This window comes from Melanotaenia boesemani, chromosome 4, assembly GCF_017639745.1.
Source record: "Melanotaenia boesemani isolate fMelBoe1 chromosome 4, fMelBoe1.pri, whole genome shotgun sequence".
NCBI classification, from domain to species: Eukaryota; Metazoa; Chordata; class Actinopteri; order Atheriniformes; family Melanotaeniidae; genus Melanotaenia; species Melanotaenia boesemani.
This window is the reverse complement of record NC_055685.1, coordinates 6,624,777-6,637,569: the sequence shown is the minus strand read 5'-3', so window position 1 is coordinate 6,637,569 and position 12,793 is coordinate 6,624,777. Positions and strand designations below refer to the sequence as shown.

At 41.1% G+C, this 12,793-nt stretch overlaps 1 protein-coding gene across 2 annotated transcripts; it reads right to left on the bottom strand.

Moving 5' to 3' along the window:
• On the bottom strand, positions 1–12,544 carry naf1 (nuclear assembly factor 1 homolog (S. cerevisiae)). 2 transcript variants are annotated; one of them, XM_041983244.1, is made up of 9 exons: positions 12,464–12,544; positions 11,313–11,752; positions 11,061–11,199; positions 3,455–3,548; positions 3,285–3,367; positions 3,035–3,195; positions 2,905–2,956; positions 1,493–1,580; positions 1–1,094 (listed from the first exon to the last, which is right to left on the bottom strand). In XM_041983244.1, exons 2-9 carry the CDS (start codon positions 11,750–11,752, stop codon positions 745–747), a joined length of 1,407 nt encoding a protein of 468 aa, XP_041839178.1. In that variant the 5' UTR covers positions 12,464–12,544; the 3' UTR covers positions 1–744. The 2 variants fall into 2 exon arrangements, with proteins under 2 accessions (XP_041839178.1, XP_041839180.1); XM_041983246.1 differs by lacking the exon at positions 12,464–12,544 and adding an exon at positions 12,209–12,451.
• Between the last annotated feature and the right edge of the window lie 249 nt (positions 12,545–12,793).

Here is a 12,793-nt window from a genome sequence, read left to right as displayed (position 1 = left end):
TATGTTTCTTTCAAACATTTTAATTTATGGTATACAAAGGTTCAGGAGAAGTACCACTACAGGTCAGTTAACAGCAGGAAATGCTCCCCAGCACCTGAAAAACAGGAATGCAGGTCTGTTCTGCAAAGAGCTGGCGCTGGGAACTGAACCTGCTGTTCTCTGCAGACGTGTCTGTACAACAGCACTGAAATGTTCAGTCATCATAAAGCTGCAGAAATACTCAGCAGCTGCAACATCTCTGCAGCGATGCGAACTATTTTCCTCACACTCATCCATCTGATGGTAAGGCTCCAGTTCAGGTTAAGGGTTTTGGTCTGTGTGCATCTGAACCTCAGATGCAATCAGATTCCAGGAACCTGGACAATCTAGGTGATGAGGAATCATCCAAGCTGGAGGAGGAGGGGTATGATGCATGGCGGAGGAGGAGGGGTATGATGCATGGCTTATAAATGAATAACCATGTCGGTAGAGACTGGTTATATGCGGTCGGCCATGAGGAGATACTTCTAAACATAATCTGAACTGGAAGATGCTTCTGTGACATGAAGACCCTCATGGAAAATAGAAATGATTGAAAGGAGTGCTGGGATGTTTTATCTTCTATATAATATTGTGTATACCCCCCCCCCCCCCCCCCCTGATGTGTTTACAAGGCAGCAGGTTTGGGAAATGTTATGAAGCTTTGCCTGTTAACATCATGGTTTAGTCCAAATAAACCTAAAATTACACATCTTACCCAGTTTATCACTGAGGTGGTGGTGGTGGGGGAGGGGGAGGAGGAGGAGGAGGAGGAGGGAAACTGGAAAACGGGACAGAGTTTGGAGGCCAGAAAGGAGAAGAGAAAGCTGGATTAAAGAAAGATGGAGGAGGGTAGAGAGGGAAGCTGGGTGGGGTGAAATGGTGAGAGGGTTGAGGGTACGGGCAGGGAGGGGGGAGGTACATGGGAGGGGCATTAGCTTGTCCAGGTGGTGGGTATGTGGGTGTGTGCGCTGGGTAGGTGTTTCTTGAGTTCTGGTTCCGGACTCGAGGTCCTGCAGGTCTCTTGAAACCTTGGACCCCTTCCCTCTGCCGCTGAGGGAAATGAGCTGGATTATCTGGTGGGAGGAAAATAAAATATATGGACTTCAGGACTTCATCTTCCGAACGGTCCTGCAGGTCAGGCTGAGGACTTAAAAAGTCCAAGCACATCACTGTTAGAACTCCAGAAGACTTCCCTCCTTTAATAACTGAAGAGCTGGATCCACTTTGAGAGGAAGTCAGGATGTTGCAGAGTCTCTGGACTCTGGGATTAAATCCCAGTTTTACTTCCAGGGTGTCCAAACTTAAGCAACTAGCTGGTCGAAGTTAACATGTCTGTTTGGTTTCCAGCTGACCAGTTCAGGTTAAAGGAGGGAAAGGTATAGACTTGATTTATTCTGGTTTCTGGAATTCCAACAGAGTTGTGAATACTTTTTTTCTATATGCTGTAATGGAGCTCTACATCTGGGAATACCTGAATTGCCATTTTCCTTCTTCTTTTTGCCGTTTTTTACTTTCCTCTTTGCTTCTTGCTCTTTTTCATCATCACTGTAATCTAACGCCTGGATGGGAGAGAGAAAAAGGAGGATATGGAACATCTGTCTCTATCATTTCAAGAAAAAGATAGAAAACTGTGTAAAGTATGTGCAGAGCACCACCAAAATGGACGAGTACGGGGAAACGTTAAAGTAAAAAGTCCTTTAAAGTATCAGGGAGACGGTTTGTCTGCAGTGGAACGATGTCTCCCCCTGGTGTCCATTCAGGTTCATGTCAAGGTTCAACCAAGCAGGGAAACAACGTTCCTTTCAGAAAAACTAAGCATCATTATCTGGATTACCCACCGTCTAATATGTTGTTGCTGTTAACTGACTGTTTAATTAATGTGTCGTCGTTTACTGTTAAATGTGTTGTTGGAGGTTAATACGTCTCGGGATACATCGAGTATACTTGATATATCGCCCACCCCCTACTGACAGTATAATGTGTTGTTTACTGAGTGTAATGTGTTGTTTACTGACTAGATATTGTGTTGTTGGTTACTGACTGTATGTGTTGTTGTTTGACTGTATAATGAGTTCTTTACTGACTGCATAACGTGTTGTTTACTGATTGTATATTGTGCTGTTGTTTACTGACTGTTCATTGTGTTGTTTACTGACTGTATAATGAGTTCTTTACTGACTGCATAACGTGTTGTTTACTGATTGTATATTGTGTTGCTGTTTACTGACTGTTTAGTTTATTGTTTACTGACTGTGTAATGTGCTGTTGTTTACTGACTGTATGTGTTGTTGTTGTTTACTGACTGTATGAGTTCTTTACTGACTGCATAACGTGTTGTTTACTGATTGTATATTGTGCTGTTGTTTAATGACTGTTTAGTTTATTGTTTACTGACTGTGTAATGTGTTATTTACTGACTATACATTGTGCTGTTGTTTACTGACTGTATGTGTTGTTGTTTACTGACTGTATAATGTGTTATTTACTGACTATACATTGTGTTGTCGTTTACTGACTGTATAATGTGTTGTTGTTTACGGTAGGGACGTTCCAATACGATTTTGTTCTGTCTGATTCCGATACCTGGAGTTCAGGTATCTGCTGATACAGATACCCGATGCGATACCTGTTTTAATTTTTTTTTTGCAGCTGCTTCTCCGCCTACCCACTCACAACAGCGGTCACACAAGACTGCATAACTTCTCGTCTGTGTGTGGTGGTGTTGAGTAGGAAACAAAGAATTATGATTCTTATTTCCGTGGTAACGGATGGTATTTACAAAGAAACACTCAATGGTACCGATCCTCTTACTTTTGGCAGGATCAGCGAGTGTGTCTCATGCTAGTATCGGCCCAACTCTAATTTACCGACTGTATAATTTACCTCTTCAGGTGGTTCTTCATCATTCTTCCAGGAGGCATCAGATCCTTTAAGACTGAGAGGAAAACATTTTCTGTTCAACACCTGGAATGTGACATCCTGAAACTAAAATCTTGCATGTGTGTGTTCTTACAGTCTGAGCTGCTGTGTGAGGATGTACTCTGTGAACTCTTTGATGGCCGGAGCATAATAAAGAGTCAGACCCTCTGTCAGACCCTTGTTGCTGATCTGGTCCACAGAGTTAAAGCGCAGGATGTAGAGAGGACTGGACACGGGGCCGAACACCTCGAAAACCTCAAGCATATCAACAGGAAGCATCACATGAAAAAGAATAAAAATAAGGACGTATGGGTGGTATAATGTGTTCCAGCTGATCTGCTCACCTTTCCTACAGCCAGCCTATCGGATCTGAAGATGATGCTGTTATCGTTTAGAGGAGGCGTGTCCTTTAGAGACTGGATGATGACTGAACAGAGAGGACATCGTATGATCCTGCACCTATGTTAGTCATCTATGAAGAATTCAGATGCAGCATGTGTGTGTGTGTGTTTACCAAGTTGCTGTACAATGCTGGAAACTGTTCCCACCGGCTGCAGCTCCGCTTCTTCTGGTAAAATCAGAGACACTTCCTCCACAGCTGGAAGCTCCTGAAAACAACACAACGTTTCAGTAAATGATCTGAGAGCATCTGCGGCGTGTTGGGAAGAGATTTCGCTAGCAGGAAAATACGGAGGAAGGCAGGAACACCGAATCCAGAGCATTTACAGCGACCTTAGACTACTTGTATTTCTAAGGTTGTCTATCTGATCTCCTGTCTGCTGGATAGCATTCATTTCCACATCCACCTTTACCTACCTTCATTAACCGCATCCATCTTTATCCACCTTCATCTACCTTTATCAACCACATCCACCTTCATCAACCGCATCCACCTTTATCCACCACATTCATCTTTATTTACCTTCATCTACCTTTATTCACCTTCATTTACTTTTATCCACCGCATTCACCTTCATCCACATTCATCAACCATATCCACCTTTATCCACTGCATCCACTTTTATCAACCGCATCCACCTTTATTTACCTTCATTTACTTTTATCCACCGCATTTACCTTTTATCAACCTCATCCACCTTCAACTTCATGCTCACCTCATGCTCAAGATGGCTTCCGGGATGATCCTGTGAGAACCTGGCTCCCTAGTACCAAGCTGGATTACATAGATAACCAGTGCAGGAGAACAAACATCTTAATCTAAGGCATTACAGACGAGAAAGGGGAGAATTTGAGTCAGAGAAAAGGTGTGTCAAAATGCTTTCAAAAGATCTTAGCCTTGATGGCACAAACATGGACATTGAGCGTGCCCAGAGAATTGGTTACCAGGAAGGGGGCAGACCAAAGAGAATTGTTGTTAAGCTTCTTCGTAGTAAAGACAGAGATTCCATTCTTTCTTCTGCCAAGAAATTAATAGGTACCCAAATCTACATTAATGAGGATTTCTCCAAAGCTGTGCATTTGAAGAGGAAAGAGCTGTGGCCAAAGCTGAAGGCTGCCATAAGGCGCATTCCGACAGAGAAGTTCTAAGAACGCAGTTCTAATAACTGTCTTAGTTCTATGAACGGCCCTTCTCCAGGGGAACTGTTTCATGTTGCATTCGCACATGAGTTGGGGGCGGTAGCGGGACCGATGTGACGCATACGTCTGCGACAGCGACGTGTGACTTTAGCGCCACATAACAACAAAACAAAACCCGCTAAAAACAAAACAACACAGCAAGCTAATATGGAGAAGGAAGAGATCGTAGTGTTCATGCTCTGCTTGATGGAGAAGTTACTGATGGACGATACAACCAGGCGTCTCACGTCGAGGCTGGAAGGCTCCTGAAAGTCAGAAGATGAAGAATCCAGCGGCAGGAGATCCGCCGCAGACAAAGGAGACGACGTGTAAGTTTAACTTATTAAACATGCAGCGATTGTATACGTGTCTTATGAGTAAATATTTCAGACAGTTTTCTACTGTCTGTGTTGAGCAGGTTACAATAAGTAAATATTTCAGACGGCGGGTTTATTGTAACTCGTGTTCTGCGTTTCAGACGTTGCTGCAGCTCATTGAACCTCCTCACCGTCCGGCTGGTCCGGAGCAAAGCTGATAACTAGTGGGGAAAAGGTTGTTCTCAATTTTACCGATGAGCAGTGGACAGAGAATTTCTGTATGTCCAGGGAGACATTTCAATACATCTGTGGCTGCCTGAAGCTGCACTGGAGAGGATGGACACAACCACCTGCTGCAGATACTGAAGGAGATGGAGAACAGCCTGGATGTTTTACCTGCTGCCTTCCAGCTAATCACAACACACCTCTTCATAATAAGCATCATGTTCTGGAAGTTCGACAGACAGAACATACATGTATACATGATGTACACATTTAAAGAGAAAATGTTCCATAGAAAATGCATCATTTCATTTAATTTTTTTTCTTTTTGTGTTATGTGTAAAATAAAGATCTCATCATCTGCTATTAAGCTTTGTGTGTTTTATGGAATCATCAGTAGAAAGGTGGAGGAGTAATCCGTCACTGGAGGGTTGGTTGTGACTGACTTATGGTTTAGAATTATGAGGACATAGACACACAGATTTAGCGTATATGAAGGTAAAAATATAAAAAGGGTGGTGAAATGTTTACAGGTGTGTAATTTGTGTCAGATCTTGGTTAAACATGATAAACTTCGTTCTGTGACATGGAGCATATTATAAAGTTGATAAACTAATGTAATTTACACCCAGGGATAAGACTTAAAACGTAGCGGCCAAAGATGGATTATTTAATATTTCATAGCTGTGATAAGTTAATAACTACTCAATATTTTTATTAGCTAATATTTTATAGATGTGTTAATAACTACTCAATATTTTTATTAGCTAATATTTTATAGATGTGGCCAAAGCACATCTAACAGACACAAACTGAAAACTTCAGACTCTTTACAAAGTCATTTATTTTTTTATAGTGAATACAGCAGAGCAAAAATAACGTATACATGTGTGTGTATGCTCTGCGTATCACACTGGCTTTTCCTGCCGCACACAGGAGTCATTTGCTGCGGCGTTGACGGAGTAAACATGTCGGTGGTACAAGCTGTCCAATTTACTGTTTTTTCGGTTCGTCCCGCTCCGGTTGTCGTGGTTCTTAATTTATTTGTAGTCTTGTGTGAGTTTTCTACGTGCGCTGCTTCGCGTTATCCCGCGTTCTCTGACTGAGAGCTGATCGTCAGGAATATTTTCATATTTCGCTGCGAACCTTCAAAACCTCTCTGAAAATCCTCTGTGGCGTAGACGCTCAGAAGAGCTTCGACCTCCTCGTCGGTCCATTTATCACTTGATCTGTTGTTGTTTTTGTCCGTATGTGCAACCTTGTTTTTTAAATGTGGCGGGGACACAAAATGCGGAAATCTGGCAAGGGGCGTAGCTACCAGTCACCAAACACCTACGTCAGTAGGGTTCCTATAGAACCCCGCTCAGACCCTGCTTCGGAGTAGGAGCTAAAATGGTTATAGGAACTGGGGGCTTTGGTCCCTAGTTCCTGTATGTCGGAATGCGCGAAAAAACGGTCTGGTTCCTGAAAAGGTTATAGGAACTGCAAAAGGTTCCTACAGTCGGAAAGAGCCTATAGAGAGAGGTGACAAAGCCAGCTTGAGGTATGACAGGCTGGTGATTACACCCAAGACTTCATAATGTGACGGGCTTAAAGAGATTTATATTAATATGTTTAGAAAAATTTATTTGTAGATGCATAATAGGAGTTGGTCTTGTCCTAAGTTTTTTTTATGTCCACTTAAAGGGTTTAGAGAACAAAACTATGCCTGAAACAATAAGTTTACCTAAGAAAGGATTTATTTTTGCTTATTTTAATATATGCAGTCTTAGGTACAAGGTTCATGAAATCAGTGCTATTTGTTCCTCAAATAACATTCATGTTTTGGCATTGTCAGAAACATATCTGGATTCTACTTTTGATGATTCTGAGTTGGTTGTCGAAGGCTATAGATAAGAGGACATTGCAGTTTTACTAAGGAGCGATTTCACAATTTCTGACATAGAAGTTATTTGGCTAGAGATTGACCCTCCGCATTGTAAGCCCATTCTAGCAGGTTCCTGCTCTAGGCCACCTTGTTCTAAAATGGAATATCTGGATAAAATTTGTGAGAATTTGGACATTCTGTCAGATGAGAATAGGGAGATATTCCTTCATGTCGACTTTAATATAGACTGGCTTTCCATTACGCAAGAGGCTAATATCATTGTCAAATGCTTGTAATCTTATCCAGGTTGTAAGTCAACCCACACGATTTGCCACTACCGCTAATGGTATCACGAAATCAACCTGTATAGATCATATTTTCACTAATATACCTGGACAAGTGTTCTCAAGCCATTTCAGTAGCAGCAGGATGCAGTGACCACAATTTGATAGCTGTTACGAGAATTACAACATCCAAGCCTGGGGTCAGGGGTTTATCGTAGGTCATATAAACGATTTAATGCTGACTTGGTTGTTATCAATGTAAGAAAGTTAAACTGGACTGAAGTATGCCTAGAGAATTATGCAAATATTGCTTTGAAAAAATTTATGGAAATATTTGTAAAGCTTGTAAATCGGCACGCTCACTCAGAAAGAGGTCTGTGAAGAGTAATGGCGCATCATGGACTGATGATGAATTGAGATCCTTAATGCCCCAGAGGGATATGGGCGAAGCAGCTGCTCTTAAATCCGGGTGCCACTCTGACAGAAGTCTGTACTGCAAGCCTAGAAACAATGTCACCAAGCTGGATTTTATTAAAAAGGAAAGTATATTTTAAACAAAAAAAAATAACACTGAATAACTTCGGTGCAATGTGTAGCTCTTTTCTACTTCCTGGTTCCTTAACCAATCATATGCGACTCCCCACTGTTGATAAACAACGCAGTGTTTGGTATTTTATGTATATGGAAGCTAGTAAAAGAAGTGGACCAGAAATAGTTTCAGAAAAACCTAAAAAGCCTCGGCATCCTGCTAAAAAAAAGCAAACAACCAAAAACAGAATAAAACGAGGATCAATACTGGAAAATCTTTAGAAAGGTGGAGAAGACTGAGAGACCAAATTAATTTCAAGACGGATGCAGAGCTGGCAAAGTTTCTCGTCAACAGGTACTTTGCTTAAATTAACCGAAAAGTTTATCTTGACTTACAAAGATTTTAGTCTAATTTATTTCTTGGCACTCATTAAATGAATTTGTGTGACTGTATGGATGTATTAGTTGAGTAAATTGGTGGCCTGTTAGTTTACAACAACAAATGTAATGATGTTTTGGCCAAGCGAATAGTGTTTGTCCTTATAAACTTGAAATTACTTTGAAATTAATTTATTAAGTGAGACTAAGGGAAAACAGCGGCTGCGTGGAATTTGTTGATTTCTGTTTTTCATGCTCAAATATCATCTTTCTCTCTCTCCAAACTCTGCTCTCACACTCAGAAAGTCCCCTCTTGCTCTCAAATAGTCTCAAGTAGTCTTCCTTATAAAACTCGTCTCCTCTTCTCAGGTTTAGGGTTGCAGGTTCAAATCTCCTGCGCTCAGACTTGGTCTCGTTCCCTCAGTCATATCCTCTTCTCTCAACTTCTGCTCTGGAAAGTTTTTCCTTTGCTGAAAGATCTGTCTGTCAAACCTCCTCCAGCCAATAGAATATGAGGTAAATGATGACTGAGCAAACAGTCCCCGCCTTCTTCAGGGTGCGCTTGTTTTACTTTACACAGTGACTTTGTCAGTAATATTATAACTCACTGGGCCTCTGGTAAATCTATGTGGTCAGGTACTGCTTCAACTAAGATGGCTTCATGAGTAGGCCTGTCGCGATAAGCAATAAGTCAATTAATTGAACGATAAGAAAATAAGAGCACGATAAGTTTGCCGGCCGCGATAATTTTTATTAGTCCTCCCTTTACCATAAACTGTGTATGACAATAGGTTTCACTATGGCGTATTTCGACTCAACGCTCTGGTTTGTTGCGGAGTGATCTCTCTGGTGTCATACTTGACTGCAGCATGTTGCAGCACGAGCCGGTAAGCCGCATTTGTTTTGCAGGGCTGCCAACACGCAATGGCCGTGAGACTTGCGCATTTAAGTGGCTTCTCACGCTCTCGCGCTAAACCTCCGATTCTCATGCTGAAATATGTAAATAAGTCGAATGGAGAAATAATAGATGCAAGCACCTCCTCTTTTATCATTTCGCTGCTCCCCACATGTAAGCAGAACACACACATCTAGCTTACGACGTCAGTACAAAGCCCCCACTTCCTGGTCTACCGTAATAACCCCTGTAATCCGCAGGCACATTACGCAAATAGAGTCAGCCTATATACTAGTGTTGTGCGATGTGTCTAACTTTGTGTGTGCGATCCAGCAGCTCAGTGCGCGTGAGAGTGAGCGTGAGCGCAGAGGGAGGAGAAGAAGAGCTTATGAGGAACGAGAGTAGCAGAAGAAGAAAAGGTGTGAAGAGAAGAGACGGAGCGGTTAGGCAGAACAGTCAGGAAAAACAATAACGGTGCGTTATAATAAAGCCGTTTCTCAGCACAACCGCTGTTTCCTTTTTTTGATGGTGCTCCACGCCGTGAGCGGCGAGAGAAGAGAGTAATTGGGAGTTAACCCCGAAGCCAACTCCACTTCGGCCCTGGAGAGGACGGATCTCCCCCGTGTCCTCCGACTACTATCGGCGGATAAGAAGCGGGAATGGTTAACACTAGCGTATTTGACAAAATACACATTAAGAGCAATGCCGGCTAATCGAGAGGTTTGGGAGGATTCCCAGTGGGCTGCATTACTTTTGGGCCGGCGTCCCGGCGTATGTGAAAAAGGCGCTTTTATTTATTTAGTTTATTGATCTTTGAAAATGTGTACTTGCATTATTATTATTATATTAGTTGAGAATGGTCTCAAAATGACACATTAGCGCTTTGCGCAATATTATCGTTTATCGCGATAATTTCTGAGAAAATTTATCGTACAGCTAAATTGGTTATCGTGACAGGCCTATTCATGAGTGCACATAAAGCAGTGGTTGGCCACTGGCGGCCGGCAGGCCAATAATATCTAGCCAACTAGATTACATTGATTAAAAAAAAAAAAAAGAAAGAAAAAAAAAATTGACCAAGCATAGGGAATGGGAATACATTTGTAAAAGACCTAGCTGTTTGGAAGAACTACTAATGACAAATTCAGGTACCAACAAAAAGTTAATTTAAAAAATGTATAAAACCATGCAGCGGGAAGTAGATAACAGTTGGGATATAAAAGATAACTGGGAGAAAGACAAAGATATAAAGATCTTGGGAGAGAGTTGGGAGGAATCCTTTAAAGCTGGACATGAACGTAAGGAGAAAGACTGAATATAGAGTTGCAGATATTATTATTGGAAATTATACCAAAAACTGTGTTGATCAAAAATAAGAAAGTAATTCAAATACTGATTACAATTACAAAAAAAAAAAACTAATAAAAGTCTTGGCTAAAAACACAATCCTCTAGCAAAGATCTTTGGTGGTTATTTTGTGGGAGTGCCATAAATGTTATGTTAAGTAAATGAATAAAAAAAATCTCCCTGAACCAATTTCACGTCTACTTAGTGAAGAATGAAGAACACTAAAGCCCCACAGTTAAAACGGTAAGAAATAAAAAATAAACACTTGTTGAAACACATCCTACCCTCTGAATTATTTTTGCCCTTGGTGGGGACACAATGCTCGTCAGCTGTTCTTAGAGACTTAGAGTACTCTGCATGTTTTTTAATGTTCCAATTAAAATAGTTTAAACTATTGTCAAGTGTTTTTAATTTTCCCTACTCCATAGGCCTACAGGAAGCCTTAAAATGCATGAAGTGAGAGAGAGATAAAGGTTTTGGAAATAGTACCGGCAAGAATTTAAAACTACTTTCCCTACTGCATCTTACAGTAGAAATGTTAATTCAGTTACTAACAGGAAGTTCTAAATATCCACCCTCATGACCCAAACATTCACACATACATTACATGCACACACACACACACACCATTACAGATGTATGAAATAACTACCTAATCATTCACATTAAACTACTCAGAAAGTCCACATATTTTGTTGACTGACCTCAAGCAAGACTTCATCTCTAGCTTTAATTGGGGCTGGTTGGCTGAACCCTTCATCATCATCCTCAAACACGGGGAGAGATGGAGACAAGGAGGACGAGGAAGTGGAGGAGGAAGACGAGGAAGAGGAAGAACTGTCACTGAGGATGAGAAAAGAACATTAAAGTCAGATTTCTTTCTTTTACCGTCTCCTCCAACATGAGGACAACAGAACTGCTCCCTCCCACCGTCCATGTGGCACGAGTATAAATACCTGTCAGAGTCCTCTGAATCTGCATCATCGCAGTCCTCAGTCCTACACACAGCGTCCACACAGAGTGTCACAGCCCTCGGCTGTGTCTGAACATCTCCCGTTTGTGTGACTGATGGATTATCCACAGGTGTCATGGCAACCTCCATCTCATCTTCCTCTGGCAATGACTTCAGGTCTGTCAAGTCTGGCTGGGTTTTGTCCATTTGAGATGTTAGTGGTATTTCCAACAATTCTTCATCATCACATTTCTCAGGGAGCGTTGTAGCTGCCAGGTGTGTCTGCACATCTCCCGTCTCCGGGTGTGATTGTGTGACTAATGGAGTGCTGTTGTCAGGACTCACAATGGGATTATCTAGAGGCGTTGTCATGACAACATCCATCTCCTCCTCCTGTGATGCTGATGATTTCTGGTCATTTTTCTCTATCAGGTTTTTCTCCATCTGATTTCACACAATTACAAGCAGAAAATAGTTTTTAATACGTACCAGTGACTTTTTTTTTTAGTCTTTTGTTGCCTCTGTTCTAACTTTTTGGAGATGAAATGAGCTCATATTTTCCATTAAAAGGTAAAATGACTCTGTTTTAACATCTGAAATGTTGTTTATGTTCTACTGGGAATAAAATATGGGTTGATGACATTGGGAAATAACCGAATTATGTTTTCATTTCCATATGAAATCCTAGCCACGTTGGAACTGTGATTGCAGTTACAAGTTGCCTCAGATCTAAATTACCTGACTTACTAATAAGACCCAGTTATAACGACAATGACGGACCAAAATAAGTCATACAATCAAACGTGTTTATGTTAAAAGACTTCACATTTTAAGACATCCATAATTATCAGAATTACCTACAATATTTATGTACAATGGAAAAATGTTACCATACAATACCTTCACTTAATACCGACAAACAGACGTCTTTCAAACGGAGCTTTAAAAAGTAAATATTTTCCTTATAAACTCATGTTAGCAGGCTTAGCTTAGCAGGCTAACACGCTGAGGAGCTAGCAGAGGCTAATAAAGGCTTACAGCTAGCTAGATTTATTACGACGCGGCTTTAACGAACCGGAACAAATCCGGAAGCTTTTCCAGTAAAGTCCAAAAATAAAGAATAAAAAATAATAACTTGGCTGATAAAATATATACCTCTTTGAAGATTAACTGAATCCGCACTGGACGGAACCTAAAACAACCAGTCCATCAGCTTCCTTCGAATAAACGCAATGGCTTCCGGTACAAACCTTCAAAATAAAACTTTGTTCACGCATGAATCTGTACTGTTAATGAAAACACAATGAAACGTTAAGGGAAGGGAATATTTAATTTTTTTCTTTATTTACAGTGATAATGCTGTATAATACTCGGAGGAAGTGTAGCTATTTAAACCCATTCTGATCTAGAAGGAAAAGAAACCACAACATCACACTAGTTAGTGGAAAACCCCAAACGATTGGTGGCTAACTGTTTCCATCAACC